This window comes from Lithobates pipiens, unplaced genomic scaffold (assembly GCF_037356315.1).
Source record: "Lithobates pipiens isolate NorthernLeopardFrog02 unplaced genomic scaffold, aLitPip1_a1.2 Scaffold_19, whole genome shotgun sequence".
In the NCBI taxonomy this organism is placed as follows: Eukaryota; Metazoa; Chordata; class Amphibia; order Anura; family Ranidae; genus Lithobates; species Lithobates pipiens.
The window spans coordinates 124,729,806-124,756,897 of record NW_027507764.1 but is presented as its reverse complement, the minus strand read 5'-3'; the positions used below and the strand labels follow the sequence as shown (position 1 = coordinate 124,756,897).

Below are 27,092 nucleotides of genomic sequence, written 5' to 3'. Positions count from 1 at the left end.
AGTCTTGGGTGGAATTCTACTTTAAACTGCAGCAGTTTAATTTAATAAGGCCTCTCTCTTTTCATGCTAGCTCATCATTAATGCTGATATCATAAGCTTACAAGAGTATGCTGTAGAAATAAATATATAGCTGCTGTCTACAGTAACCAGATTCTGTAACCTTCCTGGATTGAATTGGCTGCTATTGGCAACAGTTCCATATTTCCTGTCCTTCACTGTTTTAGATTATCCTTCCTCATCCAAGTTACTGTCTAGAGGAATTCTAACTTAATCCACCTTTCAAAAACACATTGTCATTGCTAATCTGATTTGTCTTTTACCTATAAGTTAAATAAAAAATAACTACTACCAAGCTAAAGCTGGCCATAGACATTTCGAATCTCGGACGGTTCAGCAGTTAGTTTTTACGTCTTCGATCACAGGTAGACTTTCAATCCCCAGTTATTGATCCTATCCATTCCTAATTTGTCAATATCTTTTTGGTAAGTCTGTAAGTAACTATCCCACATATAACTGTCTGCAGATCGCTTTTCATAAATCCACTAGAATAAAATTAGGCCTAAAAATAATGTAAAATAAAAAAAATGTGAATGCAATATCACATAGAAAAAAAAATGTTTTATTTCATCATAGTTATTAATTCTAAAAATATCAGCCCCAGACTGCATATATGGCCGTCAGCTACCATAAGCCAGAATACTGTACATTTGCCCTCATCCATGGTTATCTGTGCTTTAAGCGTATTTTTCTGTCAATGTTACGCATTTATGTTCCTGCAGTGCTCCCTCCAACCTTTATTTTATCAACAGAGTCAGTGGTGTGTGAAATGATGTGCCTCTGCAGATGTGCAGGGGGAACTGTTTGGCTTTATGTACTCAAACACATCAAAATGCACTCTCTAGAAGAACTTGCTCTTTTGCTAAATGCTTACAGAAGACAAGAATAACAATGCATATGTGATATTTGTTTACAGTAGCATCAACCAGATTATAATGTATATTACAGTTATAGCATTTAATTGGCTGTGGCAAGCAACAGCTCTGGTCTATCTTTACTTCAGCTTGCATAAATGAAGTCCAGTAAATATTTTAGAGGTGATTGCTGTGTACATGAGCAGTATGACAAAATATGCCAATATGACAAAACATAATTTATAAAATGTCTATGGTCATCATTATATTTAAACAAAGAACATGTTTCAAAATAATCTGAATATGACAGCATATTATATTTATAATGTAAGAAATGTTACTAATGGTGACACAAGGAATGTTGTAGACAGGACAGTTCTGGATAAAGTCTGACAAACCTGGATAATCTCAAACACAACATGCTGTTAATGAATTGTCAGGATAATCAATTATCCAATAATACACTGTAGGTATCAGTCTTAGCGCAAGGGATTGCATGGCAGCTACTCTTCTAGATGGGTTGCCTATTTACTGTATAATTGCTGTTTATGAATAATAATCAATTTAGTGTCTGATGGGAAAAGTATTTTTAAACTCTAAATTATTTAGAGGTAACCAAAAACTCCCAAGGCTAAATAGAGTTATGGTGAAGCTCAGACTATACAGGACAACCAGGTAAATTACTTCCAGGAGGTCATATATGTTTTGCAATAAGAATGTGTTACAATATCTGAAAACAGTATGAAAAAAAATGCTACAACTATAAAGAAAACACAGTTGCGTCATTATCATACTAGCGCTGTAAAGGGCTAATGGACAGTCGTTTTCCAGCAAAGTGCAAGTCTACTAAACCATAGCAACCAGTAATTATTGCTTTCATGGCTGTGAGATGATGAAACTGACATCTTATTGGTTACTATGGGTTGCCCTTTGCCCTATTTAAACCAACCCTGTGACCAAAAATAATTATTGAAAGCTTGTTACATTTTAGGGGCTGCATTGAAATGAGAGAGAGGATGGGGGACCCTTGAATTATGATGGTGGGGGTGCTCTTGACATATGATGTAAGGAGGTGTAGGGTGCTCTGGACATCCAATTTTACAGATACACCCAGCCCTTTGAGATCAACCATATTGCTGATGCAGCTTGTAATGGAATTGAGTTCGACACCCCCTGATGTAGATAATAATAAAGGTAATTGTAAAACCATTTGTATTCATAAAATAATTCTCTGTAAAGAAATGCTAATCATATTATATATTAAACAGCATAACAGCTAGAATACAATATCAGTTTCACAGTGATGTTTCTACACCTCCACCCTGAAGCAGGTCATACTTACTATCCTCTGTTTCGTTAACATTTCCTCTGTGCTGCAGCCAGTTCTCCTTCAGACTAAATTGGTGGAAGAGGGCTCTGTTCTGTGGGCATAAGATACAGAACAATGGAATCATTGAGAAATTATAATGTTCCCAGTAGAGCAGAAGAGGAAATGGGACCAGTGCGTGTATACAACACGAATCACTGCACTCATGTCCCTCATTTACAAAAAGTGATAAGTAACACATGAGAGCATAAGATCAGTGCAAGGTGCTTCACAATCAGACCCACACAGTAATTAATAATGATGATTTTAGTGTATTCTTTTTTTGAAAGCAACATATGAGGTACCTTAGGGTTGGTGTCTTTATGATTCTACATGAATATGCATATATAGATTTATTTCAGGTATCACATAAAAGCATTGTAAACAGAAGGAAACAAATAAGTAAATAGTATGTGTTGAGAAGCTTTCCTAAAAGAAGGCAGTGGGGTTATTTGCTAAAGTATTGGGGGCTGTTAGTAAATAAGGTGAACCTATGTTCACTTTGAATACCCAATAGTGTTCAAGTGAAATGAATAAAAAAAATTGTTGATGAGGACCTGACTTCCTTCAGTTTAAAGCTTTCAGTGACAGCTTCACAAAGCTCAGTTAACATATACAGTCTATTAACCTCACTGTGCCATTCCTCACAATCACAATTAATTTGATCAAATTCATAATCTTAATGGCTATCAAAAGTGTTTTGTGTGCAACCCCCCCCCCCCCCCCCCCCCTACTCCATACAGTAAGACAAAGGAATGTCTTAGACTATGTCTCTGTCCCTCCTGTTGTCTGTGTAATGATCTGTAGTCAGTATGATGCTGGCGAGGGCGAAATAGTTCCGAATGGATGCAGAATTTTGAAAAGCAAAAGACACTGCAGGGGAGACCTTGTGAGTGGCGTGCTCTAATGCAGTAGTAAATGGAGGGGTGACTGGGTCTATAATCCCGATAGAATCTCTTTTAAATTTACAAAACTGTAGAATGAAAGGGCCTACATTCTATTAACCTTCCTGGCGGTATGATTCATTCTGGTTTTAGGTGCTGAAAGCGGTACAATTATTTTGCATGGAAATTTGGCGTTTTATATTGTAGTCCTGTCATTCTTAGGAATAACTCTCTTAAATCTGTTCAAACCAGAGTCTAGCAGACATGCCGGGTATGATATAGTTTATAATATAATAAATAATAATAAAAATGATTCAATAATGTAATCAAATCCAAAAACACGGAAATGTGCTCATTTGCAGAATTGTCGCTGTCATTAGATTTAGTGTTTGATGATAAATTTCCCCACAAATCGCTATCGCTCAATTCTGCAAGTGATTATAATTTATTATCGCTGTTTTCTAGTTGGTCTAAAATCACTTTTGACATAAAGGGACACTTTTTGGTTGCTATGGGCAATCTCCAAATTCCAGGCAGAAAAAACAATGGGACAAAGGGGATGTGTAATTTTTTTATAAAGTACTGTAATCTCTAAGATTACAGTATTGTGTGTGTTTTGTGTATTTTAACTTTTTTGAATTTGGCGCCGATCTCCGCTCCCGTACGCCGTAACGTCGCAGGGAACGGAGCTCGGCGGCACTCGGGCACTGTGTGAATCGAGCGGAGGACAGCTCGATCACACAGAGAGGAGGACATCGCTGGATCCAGGGGACAAGGTAAGTAACCTCTCCCTGTATCCAGCGATGCGATCCCGAGTCTGGCTCGGGGTTATCGCTTATGATAGTAAAATCCTAACCCGAGCCAGACTCAGGATTACCACCAGGGAGATTAAGTTTGTATTTATTAGATTGTAAGCTCTAAAAAGCACGGCCCTCTGAATCCTCCTGCATTGAATTGTATTGCAACTGTACTGTCTGCTCTAAAGTTGTAAAGCACCGCGCAAACTGTTGGCGCTATATAAATCCTGTATAATTATCATAATCAGACAGGACCCTGTACTTCATACATTCTCATAGATATAAAGGAAATTGTTCTGTAATTCTGTAATGTGTATGACCAGGCTGGTATTAAAAAAATAAGAAAATCTTGCTGTTGGTAATGTAGTTTTATATCCACCTTTATTTTGCATTTCAGAAAGAAGCTCTCATGGTGCAAGTGTTTTGAAACAGCATTACCTAGAATCACTAAGTGTTTCATTTTTAGTGATCAGAATATTTTAAGATGACTCTGGGAAATGGTTTTGGTTATAGGTATTGTATGCTATCCTGAGAATATAAAAGGGGACACCTTAATCAAGTACAGGATTGATCTTATTGTATCAGTGTGGTCAGAGTCAATCCGTTTAACCACTCAGCAAATTAAATTTTGCATCAATAGAGATCCCTTCCTGTTTTTTCATCTGCTGTAAAGGTCACAGTGAAACCTTTGCATGGCAAGGAACACTATACACGTGTATGAATCTTGGCTAATTTAAGCCAATGCTGCTGCTTCACTTAGAATGTTTATCCAGTCATTCACTGAGCCTACATCTCTCAGCTAGGTGCGACAGCCTGCAGCATCCTTCTGCCGTTACACTAAGCTTCCTTGGCAGATTGCAAAGTTAATCTCTAGAGGCAGTAAGCTGCAGCAGGCTCCCTCACGTACCTTAAATTATATTTTCTTGGGAACAGCTCTGAAGGCCATACACAATCTACAAATTTGGATATGTAATAAAGGGTTCCACGTGCAATACAATCTAAATCAGATGAAGTCAGACTCACAGGATATTGAAGGTCCATATCACTATGAGGTTGTGTGGTTATAGAAATAAAACTGGCTGAACAATACCGTATACACTATACAACTGGACAATAGCACAGCATTTTATAGATAAAAATCATAAATTCAGATATCTGATACATTACCTTTCGATGAGGTGAGTATTCATCAACAGTACTGCAAACAAAAGTGGACACAAATCAATATCTGTTTCTTGAGTAATAAACTACACAGTGCTCCACATACTATTCTGAATTTATTTGGGGTTGATTTACTAAAACAAGAGTGCAAAATCTGGTGCAACTGTGCATGGTAGCCAATCAGCTTCTAACTCCAGCTTGTTCAATTAAGCTTTAACAAAAAAAAAAAGATGGAAACTGATTGGCTTCTATGCAGAGCTGCACCAGATTTTGCACTCTCCAGTTTTAATATATCAATCCCACCGTTTCCTTACATATACCTGCGTATAAACTATTCTAATGTCAGCAATAAGCCCTGGGATAGTATGTACCTATAGGCATGTTCTCATTACCATGAATACTGACCCATTCTTTCACAAAAGCTTCCTAGGTGCATAACAAGAAACATAATTTTTGTTAGTCACAAATTTTATCTTTTAGACACAGTCTTGTCTAAAACTGGAACACAGGAAACTGCAGCAAAGAGTGGATTTGATGTCCGCAGCAACAAATCAGATTCCATCTTTTGGATGAAACAAGAACTCTGGTTGGCAGTTTTCTTTGTCCATGTCTTTGTAAGCCATAGTGTTTGTCATATCATATTCTATTCATCAAAAGATCTGAAAAGGAAGTATCTGTGTTGTTCATGGCAATCAGTCAGGGACTTTCTTCAGTTTTTAACATTCAGTGAAAGCATAAAAATAATTACAATGAGTAACCCAGGCACTGTCCTTTCAGGCAGTGAGGTTGATTCAGTAAGGCAGTTAGTTAAAAAGGTAAGAATGTTGTGAAGGGTCTACTCCTTTAGGCTCCATTCACACTTGTGCAACTCCAAAGTCATGCAACTTTGGATGGGTGCAACTTGGATACGACTTTGACCAATGATAATGGACAACTGTTGCTCACCTGTCAAATGTATAACAATCAGATGCAAATGTTGAGGATTTACATAGTAGTCTATGGCACTCAAGTGGCATAAAAGGCGGACCAAAGAATTGCAGGAACCTTTTTTTAAAAGTTGCTGTGACTTTTAGTTGCACATATTTGAACAGTTGTCATTAGAAAACATGGGGTGCGACTTGTCATGCGACTTTCGTGTCCAAAGTTGCATGACAAGTCGCACAATTATGAATGGAGCCTTTCAGTAAATAAAACCCAGTATGAATAGATATGGCACATTTAGGGTCACCAGTACTGCTACATAAATATAAAACACGGGGTTGGGGTTGTGGTTTGGTGAACTATTATCCCATAGAGAAATAAGAAAGGCACATTATATGAAACACGTCTAAACTGTATTCCTTCATTAACTCCACAATATCTGAATAGGGAACAATGCTGTTAAAAGGGGCAGTCAGCAGCTATAGATTTAAAGTTTGCACACAAAGACTGATCTACGTTATATGAAACATGATGTCTCACCTTGCATGGACATAATACTCTTAGCAGCTTTGTAAAACATTTTTAGATTCTACATAACATTTATTATAATTACACTTACTGACGACGATGAATCCGCAACACTTTCTGAAATTCCTTTAATTCTTTTAGAACAGGATATTCATAGACATCAGCCAACACATACTGAGAGAGGGTCTGAAAAATAAGAAAAACATCATGCCTCATTTATATAACGGTTTGCATTCCTCATCAGCAGGACCAGCGTAATATCAAATAGCAGAGGGCAGTGATGAAATACTGTTTGATGAAACAGCAGCCTGGGCATTCCCAGTGTCAGATCCCTACAACAAACACTATGTGATATTTTCACGCAATCCAGTTGCAAACAAGCCACTACAGATCATCTGGCAGTGACAAGGATAACACAAAGGATGTCTTACAACAGCTTTTGTTTTTAATGGAGATTCTTATTATTTGAACTGCAATTACAACTTCATGATAACAAGAACCATTTCACAGTACAGAGCACATGTTATATATTAAAGGAGAGTGATATTTCTTTATGAATACAAGTTATAATAACAAAGTGTATGTTAAAGCAAGTGGCGTGCTCGTCTAAATCTATATATTGTAGAGGATTAGAGCCATATAAAGCTATATATGGTCATATCACAACAGGAATTTCAGATGTATTAATGGGATCATGCTGTTCATCTCCATGGCCTGTAACTGCTTCATGTCAACCCTAAAGCCTTCCTTGCTGACTGTACATTTTTTTGTAACAGATCTGTAACAGATCTGTAAAAAAAATACAGTTTTCTTTGTGAGTGTTTCAGTCATGTACACTCACATGCCCAGTGCATGTAGCCAAAGCTATACTGTTGAGAATATAGTCATTATTAATATACTTTGCAACTGGGTATCTGAGTGATAACGAACTCCAATAGGTTATTCAACAAGACATAGTCGAAGCAACGATAATGGACACTGCACTAAACCCCACCAACCAGATTTCACTCTAGATAGATCAGTAAAAAGTTTCTAATTGGTTGCAATGGATTACTGAACTTCGTTCATCATCACTGTCCTTTACATTGTTGTAAATGGAAATGGCTGTGTCACTGTGAATGGACGATGAGCATGTTTACTATATAGTAAAATGTTTACATATGAAAGCCCCCTTTAAATAGTTTCCAAAGCAAGTACCCTTTCAGCTCTTCATCCCAAGTCAGAATTCTAGAGATCACCACTGTTCATGTCTTCCAGACCATTTAAGTACCCTCATTTACCCAGTGTCTCACCAGGGTCAATAGTCTTGTGTGGGATCAACTCAATTTACAAGTTAATTAACCACTTGCTGACCAGCTGCTGCAGTTGTTCTGCGGCAGAATGGCACGGCTGGGTGAAGCAAAGTTATGTTACGTCGCTTCACCCTGTGGCAACTAGGGACGCGCGCCACCCGCTGCTCGCCCCCGGAGCCAATGCAGGTGCCTGGCAGTCACGATCACCGCTGGGCTCCCGCGATCGCAGCTGACACACAAAGAACCTGGATCTGTGTGTGTAAACACAGTTTCCAGTTCTCTGATGGGAGAAGAGACAGATTGTCTGTTCAAACAGAGTATGAACAGCAATCTGTCATATCCCCTACACAGTCCCCCCCCTTCAGTTAGAATCACCTCCCAGGGAACACAGTTAACCCCTTGATCACCCACTAGTTTTAACCCCTTCCCTGCCAGTGACATTTTTACAGTAATCAGTGCATTTTTATATCGCTATATAAATGCCAGTGATCCCAAAAATTTGTCAAAATTTTCCGATGTGTCCGCCATAATGTCACAGTCCCGATAAAAATCGCAGGTCGCCACCATTACTAGTAAAAAAAATAAAAAAAATAATAAAAATGCCTTAAAACTATCCTCTATTTTGTAGATGCTATAACTTTTGCGCAAACCAATCAATATACACTTATTGTGATTTGTTTTTAACCAAAAATATGTAGAAGAATACATATTGGCCTCAACTGAGGAAAAAATCTTTTTTTTTATATATTTTTGGGGGGTATTTATTATAGCAAAAAGTTGAAAAAATAAAAAAAAATGTTTTATAGCGCAAAAAATAAAAACTGCAGAGGTGATCAAATACCACCAAAAGAAAGCTCTATTTGTGGGAAAAAAAGGCAGTCAATTTTGTTTGGGTGCACGGTTGCACGACCCCACAATCGTCAGTTAAATCGACGCAGTGCAGAATCGCAAAAAGTGCTCTGGTCAGGAAGGGGGTAAAATCTTCCAGGGCTAAAGTGGTTAAATTGATTCTATCAACACAGTAGTGTAGAATGCTTTTGAGCAACATGAAAAAAACATATTTAAATGTTGAATTCATGTTTGTGGCTTCAGAGTAATCTGTAATGGAACATCAGTGCTTCTAACAGAAATCTGCATAAATAAGGAAGTTGTTGGTTGTACCTGACACTGAAGTTAATTATTTAAGATGGTGACACATACTGAATTTGGCTCTATAATATAAACTGGAAACTGACAAACCTTCAAGAAATATGTTATTGTATCTAACATACACAACTCTGTATGGTTAAGTGTTTTTTCATTAAAGGCTAAGCTCAGTAAAAAAAAAAATGAATACATGGGACATTACTTGCAATCAGTGTAAAGTGTCTCTTGTGCTGTTGACTCCTCCACCGATGCCCTTCCATCCCGCAGCTGTAATCTTCCATTGCAGCAGGGCTTAACAGAAGTGAGGAAGCTGTGAGAAGCACTTATCAAGCATGCCTGACTCTGCCCGCCACTTCACCCCACCTCCTCTATTCATAGAAGCCATACTGTAGCTTCTACAAGTGAAATGTGATCTATGAATGGAGGTCAGGTGGATGATTGAAAGGTCCACCTCTTTTGTTCATAGATTCTATTTCATAAAAGCTGTAGTATGACTACTATGAATGAATGAGACAAGGGGGGAAAGGGAGGACAAAGTCTTACTCTTCATGCGTGACAGTTACAGCTCCCTTTGTTCTTTTAAACCCTGCTGCATGACAGTGGAGGTAGGGGATTTCAGCTAAATGAGAAGGCAGTGGCAGAAGAGACCCATCACACTGATGGTAAGTAATGTCTTTTATTCTGTTTTTTAAATTTTTTTAACAAAACGTAGGATTTAAAAACTAGTGGCTGTGTTAATCATGTCTCAATGGCCACTATGGTGGGCAGAAAACTCCCTTTTCAGTATACACAATAGCTGCTAGCAGTGAAAATATTTGATAGGTTAAGAAACAAAATGATAGCACTGTATCCATTGCAGAGTGATGAGTTTACATAGGAGCCACAAGCACATTATCCTGTGAGCCGACATGCTTTGTAACTTACCTTCAGGAACAGCTTGGAATGTTCATCATCATGTAACCAGTCTTTGTACAGAGCCGTCCACTGGGAAGCAAGAATCAAGACCTTTCTCTTTGTGTACAGGGCCTCTGGGCTTTCTGCCTTGCCGTCGTATTTGTTGGCACAATAGGTAATTTCAGGTCAAGGCACAACAAGAAAACATTTTGTGTTTTAAAAGAGCAAGCAATTCTGAAGATAGGAGAAATCCAAGCTGCAAATACAGAGCTAATTAGGCAACCCTTCTCTGCTGTTATGCATCATCCATCTCTTCTATGACTGCAGAGAGGTTTATTATCAGGAACCAGGCAACCCTGTCTGCAAATTACTTCTACCCCAGATTATATACAGATGGTAAAATAGATGTATAAAAATATATTTTATTTTTGCTATGTTTTCCACTTGACATTTGTATTTCACACACTGGTGACCTCTGTGACCCAATAAAGACTCACGATCCATGTGTTCCAATTAGAGATTTAATTTCTATTCAACAGCTGAAGTACTGCAACATTAAGATACATACCAATTATGTATAAATATATACGAGTACAAAATAATAGTATTTTCTGTTCCATCTAATAAAACATTATTCTTTGTCCACTCACTACTATCTCATTCAGCTTTCTGGACGAAGGCTGGCAATAGATCAAAACAAACAAATTCCCCCATCCACACATTTAGGCCTCATGCACACTGAACTTTTTTGGACGTTTTAACAGCAGCTGTTTTTGGCTTTAAACCCCCCCCCCCCCAAAAAAAAAAAAAAAACTAGTGGATTCTGAGAGGAGTTTTTCAGCTGTTTTCAGCTGTAAAAATGCTCTAACATCAAAAAACACTGATAAACGCCAACACTCAAAAAACGTGGCTAACCAGCGTTTTTTTGACGTTTTTGATCCATTGAAAAGGAAAAACACGTTAATAAATGCTGAAAAACGCTTTTGCAAAAATGTTGAAAACTCACTGCGAAGCTACTGCCATTTTTATAAAGTTATTTTAACGTCCAGCATGCATGAGACCTTATTAAGAGGAGATGATCACTAGGTTGACTGCTCTGGAATAGGAACAGCCATAGATAGACTGAAATTAGGCGGGTCCTTGCTGAACCAGCCGAATTTCCATTCATCTATGCAGCTTAAGTTAGGTGTGATATCTCTCCCCATATTTAAGCTGGCCATAGCCGACTTTCAGCAGGGAGCGGCTGAGATTCGAACCATCTATGAGCAGGTTAAATGTACCCAAGTCAATCCATTGATCGATTTTGGTACAACCAGCATGCCAGATTTTCCCCATGCAATTATTGCCAGCGGCCTAGGAGAACACAATGGCTCTGCAAGAGTCACAGTCTATTTGCCTTTAGTAAATCAACCCTAAAGTGTCACACTCTAATCAGCTAATAACTCAAAACACCTTGTAAAGTTTTTTGAGTCTTTAAATAGTCTCCCAGTCTGGTTCAGTAGATTACACAATCATGGGGACGACTGCTGACAGTTGTCCACAAGGAGGGCAAGTCACAAAAGGTCATTGCTAAAGAAGCTGGCTGTTTACAGAGTGCTGTAGCCAAGCATATTAATGGAAAGTTATGTGGAATGAAAAAGTGTGGCATAAAAAGGTGTACAAGCAACAGGGATAACCACAGCCTTGAGATTTGGGGGAGATTAACAATGAGTAGACTACGGCTGGTGTCAGTGCTTCAAGAGCCACCACACTCAGATGTATCCAGGACATGGGCTATAACTGTCCCATTCCTTGTGTCAAGCTACTCCTGAACCAGAGACAATGTCAGAAGCATCTTACCTGTGCTAAGGAGAAAAAGGACTGGAATGATGCTCAGTGGTTCAAAGTCCTCTTTTCGGATAAAAGTAAATTTTGCATTTTATTTGGAAATTAAGGTCCCAGTGTGGAGGAAGAGTGGAGAGGCACAGAATCCAAGTTGCATGAAATCCAGTGTGAAGTTTCCACACTCGGTGATGATTTGGGGAGCCATGTCATCTGCTGGTGTTGTCCACTGTGTTTTATCGAATTCAAAGCCAGTGCAGCCCTCTACCAGGAAATTCTAGAGCACTCCATGCTTCCCTCTGCTGACCAGCTTTATGGAGATGCTGATTTAATTTTCCAGCAGGACTTGGCACCTGCCCACACTGCCAAAAGTACCAATACCTGGTTTAATGATCATGGTATCACTGTTCTTGATTGGCCAGCAAACTCGCCTGACTTAAACCCCATAGAGAATCTGTGGGGTATTGTTAGGAGGAAGATGAGTGACAAAAGACCCAACAATGCAGATGAGCTGAAAGCTACTATCAAAACAACCTGGGCTTCCACAACACCTCAGCAGTGCCACAGGTTGATCGCCTCCAAGCCATAATCATCAAAATTAAAAGAAAAAATGCTTGAAATATATCACTCTGTGTGTAATGAATCTATATATAAAATATATGAGTTAATTTTTTTAATTGAATTACTGAAATAAATTAACTATTTTGATGACATTCTATGAATAACAGCATTTTCAGTAATAGTTTTTTATTTTATTTACAACAATACCGTTTAGGTATTACGTAAACCTATAACTTTAGAAACAATATTGGATTACACTTAATAGCTTATTCAATTTTAAATAAGTACAGAATTTTGTATTTGACTATTCTGTTTGGCAGACAAAATATGTAAAACTATCCATTCCATAGAAATGACTGATCTCATTTTATGGTATGTTACGTGCCTGTCCTAAAACACGACAGTGCTGGAACAGACAAGTTTTAATTGCTGATATTTAGCTGTCTTGAGGTAACACGATTTTCAAGTGCTGTTTGCAATGCACCGTTTGATCTCATAATATGTCTATTGCTTGGATTAGCTGTGTATTCTGGCCTGGAGCGCTCCACCTCTCAGAAGTCAGTACATAAACATGGCATGTGGGTGAAAAGTTGGAATGCATTAAATCTCCTAAAGCAGAAAAAGGAAGACAATTAATCAAGGCCTGTCATAAAGGGAAATGTGTGGCGTTATGTGCGTGCTGTCTATTATATGCCATCCTCTTGGCTCCTTACTATGGTTGAGGCCTGTTCTCTCACACACATGGAAGACTACACATTTCACACCTCATATCCAATGTGAGGCAAGTGTGTCAAGCATGTCATATCTCTAAATGCATTTCTGAAAAGTAACAAAGTGATATTAAAGTATTTTTTGGTTAAATGATAATAGCAAAACTTGCTATTTTTGGTTTCTTCTCCTCTGACCGTCCTCCTCAAATTCTTCCCCAGCCACCCTGCCAGTCTCCAATTATGTTGGCTCTCCCTGTGCCTGCTCGGACCTGCAGAGTTCTGCAGAAGTCTCCTCTATGTGCATGCTGCTGTTTGGAATTACAATGTTACATGCAGCCATTCACAGCACTATACACATGGGCAGCGTAAGAGACACATATCCAAAGCCATATCCCTCTTCTTCGCTCCCAGTGATGACTGACAGTGGCTCCCGAAATGTCAATCACTGGTGTGTAGTAGGAGTAGAAGAGATGTGGTTTTGGCTCTCTCTCTCTAGTTGCCTGTGTGTGTAGCACTGTGAAGCACTGCACATAACGCCTTCAGGACTCCAAAGGTGTCAGGAGGCAAAGGGGACACCAACCAAGTGGGAGTCTGGTAGGTGGTCAGGGTAGAGTTTAAGAAGGAGTCTCAGAGGAGATTTTTTTTTTTTAAATGCAAATGCATGCAAGTTTTGCTATTAGCATCTCAAAAACGAAATACTAATAGCCCTTTATGTGGATAGACAATTACAGGACAATAAGTACACATTAGCTCCAGGTTGCAGATACGAATACATTTATACTCCAAAATTTTTTTGTCCTGATCTAATTTTTTAATTAGGGCCCACAGTGCATAAGCATCGTGGAAGAAATACAAAGTGATTATTATTCAGCAGATATCAATTGTATTACCTACTGGAAGACGTGCAAGGGTATAGCAAACCTTGTCTGGATTCTATTACAATATGTTGACCTGGATCTCACATCCTCTTTCCATTATCTACAACAGCTAAAGTGACATTACTAAAACTGCAACATGTAAAATCTGGTGCAGCGGTGCGCGTTAGCCAATCAGCTTCTAACTTTAGCTTGTTCAATTAAGTTTTCACAAAAAACCTGGGAGCTAATTGGTTTCTATGCACAGCTGCACCAAATGTTGCACTCTTTAGTTTTAGTAAATTAATCCCACTGTTTCCTTCCTGCGTATAAACAATTCTAATGTTAGTAATAAGCCTTGGGATATTATGTACCTATAGACATGGCATAGGTTTATATGCAGAACTGCACCAGATTTTGCACTTTACAGTTTTAGAAAATCAACTCTATTATATGCAAGTGCTCTGTGCAAAAGAATTACACAGAGGCCCCCAAACCTCCTCCTGTGGGGTCCCCCACTGAAGCTCTATGCACCTTCTCTTCTATAAGTGTCCCCATAGCAAGCTGCTTACTATGGGGGCACCCGTGTGGGCTTGATCTTGAGTCAGGCTGTGTCCATCTACTGACACACACAGCCCATCCCTCCTTAATGATTCCAGCGGCTGCCTGTGAGTCCCTGTGTGAAGAGGAAGAGAGAAGAGAAGACTGTAGTCGGTAGTCGGGCACAGCACTGGATCGATCCAGGAGCTGAGATAAATGTTTAGGGGGGAGGTGGCACAGCCAGTCCTAAAACATTGTTTACCTTAAAGTGATTGTAAAGTCTCATTTATTTTCCTATAGAAATAACAAACATGTTATACTTACCTGCAATGGATTTGCACAGAGTTGCACAGATCCTCCTCTTCTCTGGTCCCTCTTCTGTGCTCATAACCCCTCCCTCCTGTTGAGTGCCCTCACAGCAAGCAGCTTGCTATAGGGGCACCCGAGCCAAGTTACAGCGCCCTATGTCCATTCAGGCACGGAGCCCACCCTGGCCCCACCCACTCTCTCTCCTGATTGGCTAGCTGACTGTGATTGACAGCAGTGGGCGCCAATGGTGACACTGCTGTGTCTCAGCCAATCAGGGGGGAGAATCTCAGACAGCTGAGACACGCGTGGACAGAGCTGGACCTCAGGTAAGTGTTAGGAGGGCTGCTGCACACAGAAGGCTTTTTTATCTTAACGCATTTCTGACTTTACAATCCCTTTAATGCAGGGAATGAATTAAGGTAAAAAATGTTTTAGCTTTAGAACCACTTTACTATAACAAGCTGCTAAAAATAATATTCTCTCTAAACACATCATAATGCTACTTCTGTACTAAGGGGAAAAAAGGCAAATATTTTAGGATAAGGGTCAGAACTGAGCCCCCATGAGACAGATAGCAGTTGTTGAAGCAGGTGATACCAATATATTAATAGAAGGTAACAACAATTAAAATTTAACCACCTTCTTTTATGTATGTGTCTGTTAGCTGCTGGCTTTAAGCTGGCTATACACTAGTTGAATTTTGATTAAAGTTTTTCATTTTAAGAATTTTTCGTTAGTGGGGTCAAACTGACATTCTTTTAAGACCACTGTGATGAGAATATGCAAAGGAGCATGATGGAAATTTTTTCTTGAATGAACAACAGTGTATGTGGTTTTTGTTCAGAAAAGTGCAGACATTCCAAAATGTAATGCTAAAAGCAAACAAAAGTACTTTTAAACAACATTTGTCAAGCCAGTGAATGTACTGAGAATTTCAGTATGGAGCAGTGGGCGTTCTTAGGGAGGTTGCATTTGTGTGCAGCCTACCCTAGACAACACCCACATGTAATGCTGAACCTCCAAGATGGAAAAAACTGAAACCTAATGAATCAAATGAGGTGAGCCAGGACAGTAAGGCTAGAGAGGAAAGGGCTAGATGATGCAGCCGGGAAATGAGGTGGGCTCTAGCTGGCTTTCTGCCGCTCCTAATGGACACTGTCACATTGTAAAGTGAAATAAGATTACGATTTTTCAGTATAGGGATGGAGATGAACCTGCACAACTGTATACGATTAAACTTAACGCACTATTAAATTCAAAACCAAAAATATATTATATTGCAGTGTACTAATTCTAATATGTGGTGGCTGCATTTGTTTTCATTTTAAGTATTTTTTTCAATAAGTTCAATCTGGTGATCCAGCCAGTCTGTTATTCAACTTCCAGACCAAGCTATCCAGCCAAAGAGATAGTTATAGGGTCGAGACAAACCATTTATCACTGCCAGGTGTGCTTACAATGGTTGGCTTTTATTAATTTATGTAAAAAATGTATCCCAACAAGAAAAAAAAAAAACACAAAGCTGTTGCTTTAACTGCTCAAAAAGTGTTAGCTGGAATTTGGTTTTAATTTATTAGTCAGGTTCATCTAAATCTACTGGTGCATCTAATACTGCCACCTTTCCACAGACTGATATAATTCTGCTGTCCAAGGGTGTCTTTGTTGGTCCCCCAACCAGAGTGGAGATACTCTAAGGCAGGAAGTGTGTTATTGGCCAGATCACCAGGTGAAAATAAAGGGGGAGAAAAAACAAAAATGATGTAGCCACAACATTTAAGGATTGGTAAGCTGTACCATTTAACATTTTTTGTTTTTGGGTTTACTACTACTTTAGTGTTGGAGTTCATTGTCAAAGAATGGAGGATGGGCAGATGATTGATAGCTCTGTCCCCTCCATTCATATGCAGTGTTCTATTCATATAAGCTCAGTAGTATGGCTTCTATGAATGGTGGAGCTGGGCATAAAGGGCGGGCAGAGTCAGCCTTCCTTGACGAGAACCTGAAATAACCCTTTAGTTGTAATAACTCCCGCCGCACCAGACGGTTACAGTGAGGGGGAGGGGGACAGGATGGAGGGGAATTACTATGAACTGTAGAGAAATCAGCACCTACTGACTGTAACTTGTGTCCTTTGTGCAGATTTTTGTGTTTTTGATTTTGGCTGCACTTAGGCTTTAAATATTATATTAACAGATAGGAACCCAGAGAGAAATGATACAACCCTGCAACCTCAACAGTTGTAGAAGCCTATTCATCAATGTTCGCTTAGCAAAACTATTTAAATTTGGTGCTACCCCATTATAGCGAAATGTGTCAGTTGTGTATCTCTTTCAGTAATTTACCAGATGTCATGTGTTTTTAATGGTAGGCATCTGCTTTTCATTCTCTGGAATCAGGGGCATGACTGTTCCAGTTAATTAAGGATATTGTCTGAGGAGCGCTTGGCACAAGTCGTCTGTTGTCATGAAGACCGTGTACGTGAGGAGGAAGTCATCCAGGAGGGTATCTGCAGGAAAACACAAACATAAAACCACAAGGTGAGGGTGTAAGTCTCCGAGGACTGTTATTGTCACTGCAACAGTATCCATGAACATGCCCAAAGGGAACATCATATTATGCCCAGAGATTTAATCATGAGGAAAACACTGAATTATTCAACAGAGATCCCCCTAATTTAGCAGGGCTGCTGTCTGTTCATGGCAATGAAACTATTAATAGGGTCTGAAGCACCTATTTATTACCTAGATATTACAAAATCGCTTAAAAAACAATTACACTTTTATATTCAAATAATAACTCAAGAGAACATGTTACCTGCACAAAGCGGACTGAACCAATATGCTATACAAAATGCCTCTATTGTGAGTGGAAACAAATTATTATTGCACATGCAGCATGTCCAATAGAAATGCAACAACAGTGAGGCAAAACTACCAACTGTCCCACGTTGGGAACCAAATCCTTGTGTCCTTACTTCCTCCTTAAATGCCTAGTTTTTGGTCTAAAATATAGACTTCTATTGAAAACACACTATTTTGGCACCTAAAGTCTGGTACTACTCTAATATTTTCATCCAACCTGTAAATGATTCAAATTATTTTAAGAAGTTAGTACACAGAAATGTAGTGGTAAAAAAAGCAAACACTTTTTTTCATGCTTTGCATAACTGAAGGGCAGAGGGGTGTGCCATACATTTTACCTAAAGCTGCCCCCTTCTTTATATCTCAGAAGTTGAGCTGTATGCTGAGGATGGTTGCAATTTACTTTCAGTAATTCAATATCTCATGAAATGGTTGCCACCAGTGAGAGATGACTAATTTTCTTTGAAATATTTTATCCAAAAAACTGCTACATCTATTATTTATGAAAGATGGAATACCTTCTATGGTCAGATCTTTCTATAAAGGCAGTATAAAATGTACAGTAATAAACATTAGGACTGAGATAATAAACCTCAATGCACATTTTTAAAAGCTTTGGCCGTACATTTGCAACCAACTGAACTTCTGAATTAGACCTGCTTCATAGGGGCATACTAGCATGTACTCCCATGCAAGAGCCATGTTTGCCCACACAGGGATGCACAGGTATTCTGTCCATCCCCACGCAGGCAGTCCCAGTCATGCCAATTGAAATGCAGCCACTGCTTCTAATTTGACAACTGTGGGTGCGGGTACACGGTCCCAATTGCAGACAGTGTGCGTTCAGGGCTGTGCACCCATATGATTGTCAAACTCTGCAGTCGCTGAGTCTCAATTGACGTGAATGAGAATGCCTGCATGGGGATGGACAGGTGTTCTTATGGTCAAACACGGTCCTTGAACGGGTGTATGCTGTAGTACCCTCGTGTGAAAGAGAGCTAATCACTAGCATAGTTTTCTTTATTCTTTCCAGGTGTATGCAAGTAAATATAATTTCCTTTCACAAACTGCTTCTACACTGGAGGACTTTTGTGGGAAAAAAGAAAGAAATGGTATTTTTTTAAGCCTTTAAATGTTACAGTTAGTTTAATATTTTTTTTTCTTTTTTAACCACTTAAGCCTGGCCCTTTCTTTTGGTGGTATTTGATCACCTTTGCGTTTTTTTTTTTTTTGCGCTATAAACAAAAAAAATGTCAATTTTGAAAAAATATATAAATAAATAAATCGGAATAACCGTTTATTGACTGGTTCGTGCAAAAGTTATAGTGTCTACAAAATAGGGGATAGATTTATGGCATTTTTATTAATAATTTTTTTTTTTTTTACTAGTAATGGCGGTGATCTGCGATTTTTATCGTGACTGCAACATTATGGCGGACACATCAAACAATTTTGACACATATTTGGGACCACTTGCATTAATACAGCGATCAATGCTATAAAATTGCATTGATTACTGTAAAAATGGCACTGGCGGTGAAGGGGTTAACCATTACGGTTCAGGGGAGGGGTTAAGTGTGTCCTGGCGAGTGATTCTAACTGTCTGGGCGATGGGCTAGCAGTGACACGACACTGATCGCTGCTCCTGATAACAGGGAGCAGACAATCAGTGTCCTGTCACTAGGCAGTGTCAATGTTATAAATATAAGGTATATGCCGTTGCCATCTATTTCCTTTATTATTTGTGAAACCTATAAGACTGTACAGAAGAGGTCATAGAGAAAGGGATACATATAACACAGAAGTTACAGAAAAGGGGGCAGAAACCAATTACTTTCTTTGTTTAGAAACTAATTTCAAAGGATAATGCACACTTCCCACACATTATTTAACTTAGCAATTACACAGGATTATACTATTTTTTGTCCTTTCAAATTAGGTTCCGTTCAAAAAAGAAATACACCTCTGTACACAGTAACATTTGTTATTAATCTGTTAACATAGTACAGAATTATCCCCACTTCATGGCAGCAAGAAACTACTGACGTGCCAATGAAACGGCTAAATAAATCTATTGGTTCTCTGTCACAGTAAAGAAGACAGAAACATGTCACAGTAGAAGCAATGAAAGGCTGCTAACTAGAACACACTCCCTGCTGACAGTATGCACTGTTGGAGCTTCAGTTATTGCTTTCATTGTCTCCTCTCAGTCTCTGCATGTGGTTCAACTTTGCCACATTATATGCTGCTCATTTGTCAGCTTCTGGGGATTTTATATTAATGAGAAGTACAAAGACCGCAGACCAGGTCAAAATATGTAGGTATAGGTATATGTATATAATTTTGTGCATTGTTTTTTTTTGTTTTTTTTACTGTTGGGTTGCACATTAATGCACTCTTTATGATAATTCTGCAATCAACTTTTATATAATTACCTACAAATTAATAGTTTCTTTACAAGGGTTCCAATCCACTCATCCCCTCAGCTTTTGAAATTTAGGTCACCAGTGCTCTGCTACTACATATAAGTAAGCATGTGCACTGGGGGCTAGATCAGGAACACTTAGGAGTTGATTTACTAAAACTGGAGAGTGCAAAATCTGGTGCAGCTCTGCATAGAAACTAATCAGTTTCCAGCTTTTTTTGTCAAGCTTGAACAAGCTAAATTTAGAAGCTGATTGGCTACCATGCAGATCTGTACCAGATTTTGCACTCTCCAGTTTTAGTAAATCAACCCCTCAGGTTACTTTTATACTGAGGCGCTTTACAGCACCTGCAAATAGCACCTGCAAAGTGCCTCTCCTGTCACCCCAGTGTGAAAGCCCGAGGGCTTTCACACTGGAGCAGTGCGCTGGCAGGATGCTAAAGAAAGTCCTGCAAGCAGCATCTTTGAGGCACTTTAGGAGTGGTCTATACAACGCTCCTAAAGCACCCCTGCTCATTAAAATCAACCGGCAGTGCCGCCAAAGCACCGCTACAGCAGTGCTTTGCCGGTGCTTTTAACCCTCGCTAGCTGCCAAAAAAGGGTTAAAAGTGCTCCGCTAGAAGCCGAAAAGTGGCACTAAAACGATAGTAAAGTACTGTTAAAAATAGCAGCGCTTTGCTGCTGATGCCCCAGCGCCTCAGTGTGAAAGTGCCATTAGTGTTCATTTCCATACTTTGCTATGGTAGGCTGAATCACAAGTTTTAGTAAATAACTGCTATTTTAGTATGTGTCATGTGTATAGAATATATACTTATGATCAACTACATCAAATACAGTTTTTATTAGCCATTTATAAAATATAAATAACACGCTACAAGTACTACCTAATATTCAGTATACTCTCACACAGGATGTTCTATCCTATTTAAGGTTCACTTGCCACCTTTTTCTGTGCTATGTGTTATGCCCTTCAAGCTAAAATTTACAACTTCAACCATCAACCCGTCACCTTTTCCAGTTTAGTATTTTCTTCTATGCAAACGTAAATAGAAACATTTACAGTTCACACTATATTGCCTCCTCTCCCTTGCCCTTGTTTTGTTAATCTACTCTTTTAGGCCTCATGTACACAAGTTTATGAAGATAATCATCATTTTTTTCTGCCAGGATTTGTCAGGAAAAAAAACACCGCTAATTTAAAATAAGTATTTACACACGTTTATGCACATATGGCGTTTAAGCATAAATGCATTTTACTGGCCAGAATATTCATGTTTTTCTGGCCATTGCATTACATTTACACACGTCTACATGTTTTCTTTCTGCTCAAAAGCTCCTCTCAAAACACGCCTTTGGTGTATTTTTTCTGCTTGTAAATACTTCTTTTCAATCACTCCTGTAAACGCCTGTGTGTGCATAGCCACCCAGGCTAACATGATGCTTGCATGCTTTTATAGGCATAAAAAATAATGCTGAATGCCTGTATAATCCGCATTTTTTTCCGCTCCATGCGCATGAGGCCTTAAAGGGTTTCTGTAAAATGCACTTTGCTTTGTACTATAACTAAACTGCACCAATACTAAGTTAATATGTAAAAGTATGAAATATTTAAAAGAAAATTAACGATAAAAAGGGAGGAGAAAAAGAAAGGAAAGGTGTGGCAAGGAAAGACCACACAAGTAGTGATTGCTTCAATGTCTGATCTTTGACATTTCTTATATAGTGTCATACTGTCTGGGTAAATCATGTACCTGCTTCATTGTACTTTTACAGTTATATAAGCAGACTAAGTACTAGACTACAAGCACTATCCTTTTACTCTAACTTACCTAGCTAGAAAAAAATACAATTTCCCTAAGATACCGGTGTACAGTCTAGAAGTCAATTTGTTTTACTTTTTTCACATTATTATATATGCCATTCATTTTTCTAACCCCTATTAGGAAAGTTCACATTCCCCGATCAACAGCATACTGAGAGTTCCTAGAAATATGGAACACTGACACTGGAACCCTGGGCACTTACTCTTACTTTTACTGTAGACGTCTGGTCCAGGAACCTACCTTAAAATAAACAAATGCCCTAAATTCTCTTCTATACTTTTCCATACTGCCCCCCTTTTTTCTCTACACCTTATTTATAATTAACTTTGCAGACTTGTTTGACCTTTATTAAAGCAGAGATCTTCCCACAAAATTTTTTTTTAAAGCCAGCAGCTACACATACTGCAGCTGCTGGCTTTTAATAATAGGACACTTACCTGTCCTGGAGTCCAGTGATGTTGGCACTGCAGCTGATGTTTCCAACAGCTGTCGGGTGCTGCTGCCGCCATTGCGGGTAAGGGAACCCGGCAGTGTAGCGACTTCATGCCGGGAACCCTACTGTTCATGCGAGAGGCCTTGCTCCTCTCTCCTACTGGCTGAGTAACAGGGGGAGGAGGAGGGAGCCCTGCGCTGACATCATGTGCCACGGCCTAGACCCCCCCCCTCCCCAATTGTGGCAAAGGAGGAGACACAGGAGACAAATGAGCAGAAGTTTCACTTTTGGGTGGAAGCCCACTTTAAGTCTACTGAAAAAATATCCATTAGAAGTCATCTTCGTCATGCAATGTTTACACTTGTAGCCATGTGTTATTCAAAAAAACATTTCTACACCTAAACAAACAAAAAACAGGAAAATTGATGATCTAGGGTTCCATCCAAAAAACATTTTTTGGATTAACCTTTTTGAACATTTGTGCCGACTGCTTCAAGCAGTATGTATGGCACTTGTTCTATTTTATATGTGACATTACTGCCTTCTGGCAGGGTTGGGTGATCTGTACCATTCAAGCCACTTCTGAAAAAAGAAGGCCTGGCAAGACACTTGGCCTGTGTAACATTCACAATGTAAGCCTTGCAGTAGGACTGTCAATAGAGATGTATTTACACAGTTCTATAAATGAATCTGTACATTTCTCTGTCAAGCTAGTGATTGTTCTAGAATTTGACAGATAAAAATGGCACCTTGCCCCAAGTCAAAATATCATCAGGCTCTCCATTCCGTACAGCAGATTTAATAAAGGAGCTGAAGTGGCAGCAAGTGAAAACAGCTTACAGCTATATACGGAAAGTGACAAGTCCTTGCCTGGTCTCTGTCTCCTTGTTCAGCTAGGAAGGTGTGCGCTGGAAACAATCATGTCTTATGCAACAGCCTCTTGGCACTCAACAAAACACATACTGCTTTATGAAGAAAAATTTGTGATATGCCTATTGGCAGTTGCTGTCTTATTTGATAACATGCCAATAAACACGTTCTAAAGTCTAATGGGCAACAAACAAAATAATTTTAACCATATAAAATTAGAACATGATTTCACTTTTACAGAAATTCTGATATTAAAAAGCAGGACAGCAAAATAAAATAATGTGAGCATTTGCAATTTTTTTTTTTTTTTACCAATCTTGATCCATTACAGGGTCCTAAAAGTACCCACAACATATAGTGGAAGCAATACAGTTTTGCAATAGCACTAGACATATTGTACATGAATGCTTGTATACTGTACTTCAACCTAAAGGTAGAGTGGGATTGTTGGTTTAATTAATTCTATGGGACACAATATAATGTCTTGTTCTGCAACTTAGCACTTATATTAAAGCTGAACTATAGGCACAACTTTTTTTCATTTTGTATAGAATAAGGGAGGGTTTTAACCCTGTCAGATTTTTTTTTTTTTTTTTGCTGTGTCTCATTGCAAGGATTGCCCTTCACTTGCTGTTCCACACCCAAATATACCTGCAAATTAATGGAACTCCTTGGAAACCCCCAGGTCACTGGAAATAGTATCCCCATTGGAAGATTTCCCCTCTATTACTTTTTTGGGGACAACTCAAAATGTGGGGTTCTCTTTTACTTTCACTTTCAATGATAATAGTAAACTGGACAAATAGAGAGTGTGAATCTCCATAAGGGGGGCAAAGACAGCAATAAAAACTGACACCGTTCTAATCCCTCTCCACTCTATCCAAAACTGAAAAAAAAATTGCCTTTAGTTCTCCTTTGGAACTAATTAGTAATTATTAGAGTACTAAAAAAATGTTCAGTAAGAAATGTTTCCTTTAAGTGTGATTAGATTTACTTCTTACAATACACTCATTTAATGCGTATTTAAATTGCAATAATGTACTGCAAGTTGCAGATCTGGAGCACTGAGTTGACCGATTCACTGAAAATCATATGGGGTTCCAGTAGGATAGGATGTGGACATTTTGAACAATATTGATATAATGCTAATAATGAGAGCCTTTTTTGCTGTATAATATCCCTCAGCCAGCTGGTTGACTCTCAGATATAGTCTGCCTCAAATTAAATAATTCAGCGTGAATATTTTGGAGTACACTCTATAGCTATGGCAAACAAAAACAATATTTTTATTGCATTTAAAAGGATGGATTAAACAGGAGCAAGTCTGATGAAGGGAAACAGAGTTGTAAGACAAGGGCATATGGGTTTCTAAGAAGCTCTGATACATTGGAGAACATTTTCTATGTGTCCAACAGGGCCCAGGCCCTCTGTGTTTGTTGAGGGGCTCAGCCTCCTGTAGCTTCTCAATGTGAATAACACCCCTTTCACACCAGGGCGTTTTGCAGGCGCTATAGCGTTAGAAATAGCGCCTGCAATCCGCCCTAAAGAAGCTGCACCATTGTGTGTAGTGTGAAAGCCCCGAGGGCTTTCACACTACAGCGGTGCGCTGGCAGGACGTCAGAAAAAAGTCCTGCCAGCAGCTTCTTTGGAGCGGTGAAGGAGCGGTGTGTTTACCGCTCCTCCACCGCTGCTCCCCATTGAAATCAATGGGGCAGCACTGTAATGCCGCCGGCAAAACGCCGCTATTGCGGCGTATTGCCGGCGGGTTTTAACCCTTCCGTGGCCGCTAGTGGGGGTAAAAGCGCCCCGCTAGCGGCCGAAATGCGCCGCATATCCGGCGGTAAAATGCCGCTAAAAATAGCAGCGTTTTACCGCCGACGCAAAGGGCGGTGTAGTGTGAAAGGGGTCTAAAGGAAGTTAAAAAAGGGGGAGGCTCTTAGGTTAGGGATGGAGATTAGTTGTCCCAAAACCCTCAAAGGCTGAAGAGCAGCTTTTGAAAAGTGAAAAAAATCGACCTTTAAAATGTATAGTTTATCAAAATTGGAAATGTATTAGTGATTCATTTTTAATATCAAAAAGATAAACTGAATGATTAGTTTGCTGATTGTCCACCACTGGGATTCACTGGCTCTTGCACCTTATATAAAAAGCCTTTTGTTGGCAGAATTTGCTTGTGAAATTACTGGACTGAGTTGCATTAGCGGCCATTCGTTTCTTCAAATCCAGGTATCATTAAGTACTGATGCAGGTGTCAGCCCAAATCTGTATTTTTTTAATTTGCTATTTTCAGGTGACCAATTAATAAAGTTCAAGTCAGGCTGATAACAGAGCTATGGAGCAGGAGACAAATACGGAACATAGTGCTTTGGAGAGAGATAACAAAACAATGCAGATGTGCCCAGCTCAAATTTCATGAATTGGGTTTACATCCACTTTAAGGGTTCTGTTAATGCTACAGCAGACAAAGACAGTCTGGGAAATGCCCTAATCTGTCCCAGCATGCCTGCACAGGGTGAAGACCAGCTTCATAGAGACATAGTTTAACAGGTTGGTCTGGAGGGACCTATGTGACCTTCACAGAGCCCTAATCTTAACCTTACTGAACACCTTTGGAATACTAATTGCGTGCCAACTCTTCAGAACCAAGATCAGTACTTGACGTCACAAATGTGCTTTTGACTGAATGGGCATACAATCTCTCAGACACACTCTAATGTCTTTTAGCAAGCCTTCCCAAAAAGAAGTGGAGGCTGTTATAACCAAACAGGAGTGGACAACTCCAGTTAATGCCTCATATAGGTTTGATGATCAGGACTTTTTGTACATATAGTGTACCTCTGAAAATGCATATACATATGATAGCTTGTCACTGCATAAATGTTTGCAATATCTAATAGTAATAAGCATGTACAGCCATTTCATCCCTTAGGTATTTACTAAAAAAAAAAAACACTCATATACAGAACATCACATCATTAGTTAATTCATTACCAATAAAGCAAAAAGCTTGCAGCTGACCTTGGCAGCTTTCCTTTCATCTTGATTATTCACACCAGGATGCCATGTCAGCACATGCAGCAATACAACATCACATTTAGGTCATTTATATTGTATTAAAAGAAAAACTTGAGGCAAAAGTACTAGTAAAAGAGCCAAATGTAAATCCTTAAATTGTGATTTAATGTTACAATTAGCATTCTGTTATTACTGAGCAATAAAAGGAAGTTCTGTGCATTGTGCTAGTTGTTAGCAAGAGCTAGATCTATGGCTGCAGCGATAGCAATAGTATGAAAGCAATTAATGGCTAGGGAGTCAATGCCTGGCGTAAGCTATACTGAAACATGCAGCTACTAGAATGGGAAACCAAGAGGCAATTACTGGAAAATAGCCTAGTGGTAAACAGAAAAGTGAAAAAAAAAAGAATATCAATTGGGCTATAGACAGAATGTCACATATCAAACGGAAAAAACAGGCATCTGATTCTGGGCAATGCAGACTGATTTCACTGGTGAAAATGGAGTAATATGCTAAGGTTCAAATTTCTGCATTATGCACAGTATACATTGTGGTACAAAAGCTATCTTTGCATACTGGGCTCCCGGGTTTCAATACTCCTATTAGTTTTCAATTGCATCACAAGGCCAACCAAATTACCTAAAACAGCGCATTCTTACTGAGGAAATTGGCTTCCATAAGCCATGTTATACGTGCATACTATGTAATACTGTCACTATGCAATTACATGCCATACATGCACTACTGAGTAGCATATCTCATAGAACCCGTTGCTACAGTCACAGAAATTAATCACTGGTGATCTTTGGTTGTAGCCTTACCCTTGACTTGGAACTGCTTTTTAAACCCCATGATCTGCATTTTAAAGAACTCTTCACAAGATACCACAGTCTCTGTCAAGCATTCTCCAAGTAAGTGATAATTAAGTGTTCTGTTCATGGCTTGACCACTCTCCTTGCAGGCTTGTTGT

At 39.1% G+C, this 27,092-nt stretch overlaps 1 protein-coding gene across 1 annotated transcript in view; it reads right to left on the bottom strand.

Moving 5' to 3' along the window:
- Window positions 1–27,092, bottom strand: part of RAPGEF5 (Rap guanine nucleotide exchange factor 5) — a 437,226-nt gene that overhangs the window by 39,811 nt on the left and 370,323 nt on the right. Inside the window, exons 12-16 of the mRNA XM_077491236.1 lie at window positions 17,123–17,201; window positions 9,931–10,075; window positions 6,660–6,754; window positions 5,126–5,156; window positions 2,254–2,332 (exon numbers count right to left, since the gene is read on the bottom strand). Of these exons, the coding sequence (XP_077347362.1) occupies window positions 2,254–2,332; window positions 5,126–5,156; window positions 6,660–6,754; window positions 9,931–10,075; window positions 17,123–17,201 (429 nt within the window). The remainder of the gene's footprint in view (window positions 1–2,253; window positions 2,333–5,125; window positions 5,157–6,659; window positions 6,755–9,930; window positions 10,076–17,122; window positions 17,202–27,092) is intronic.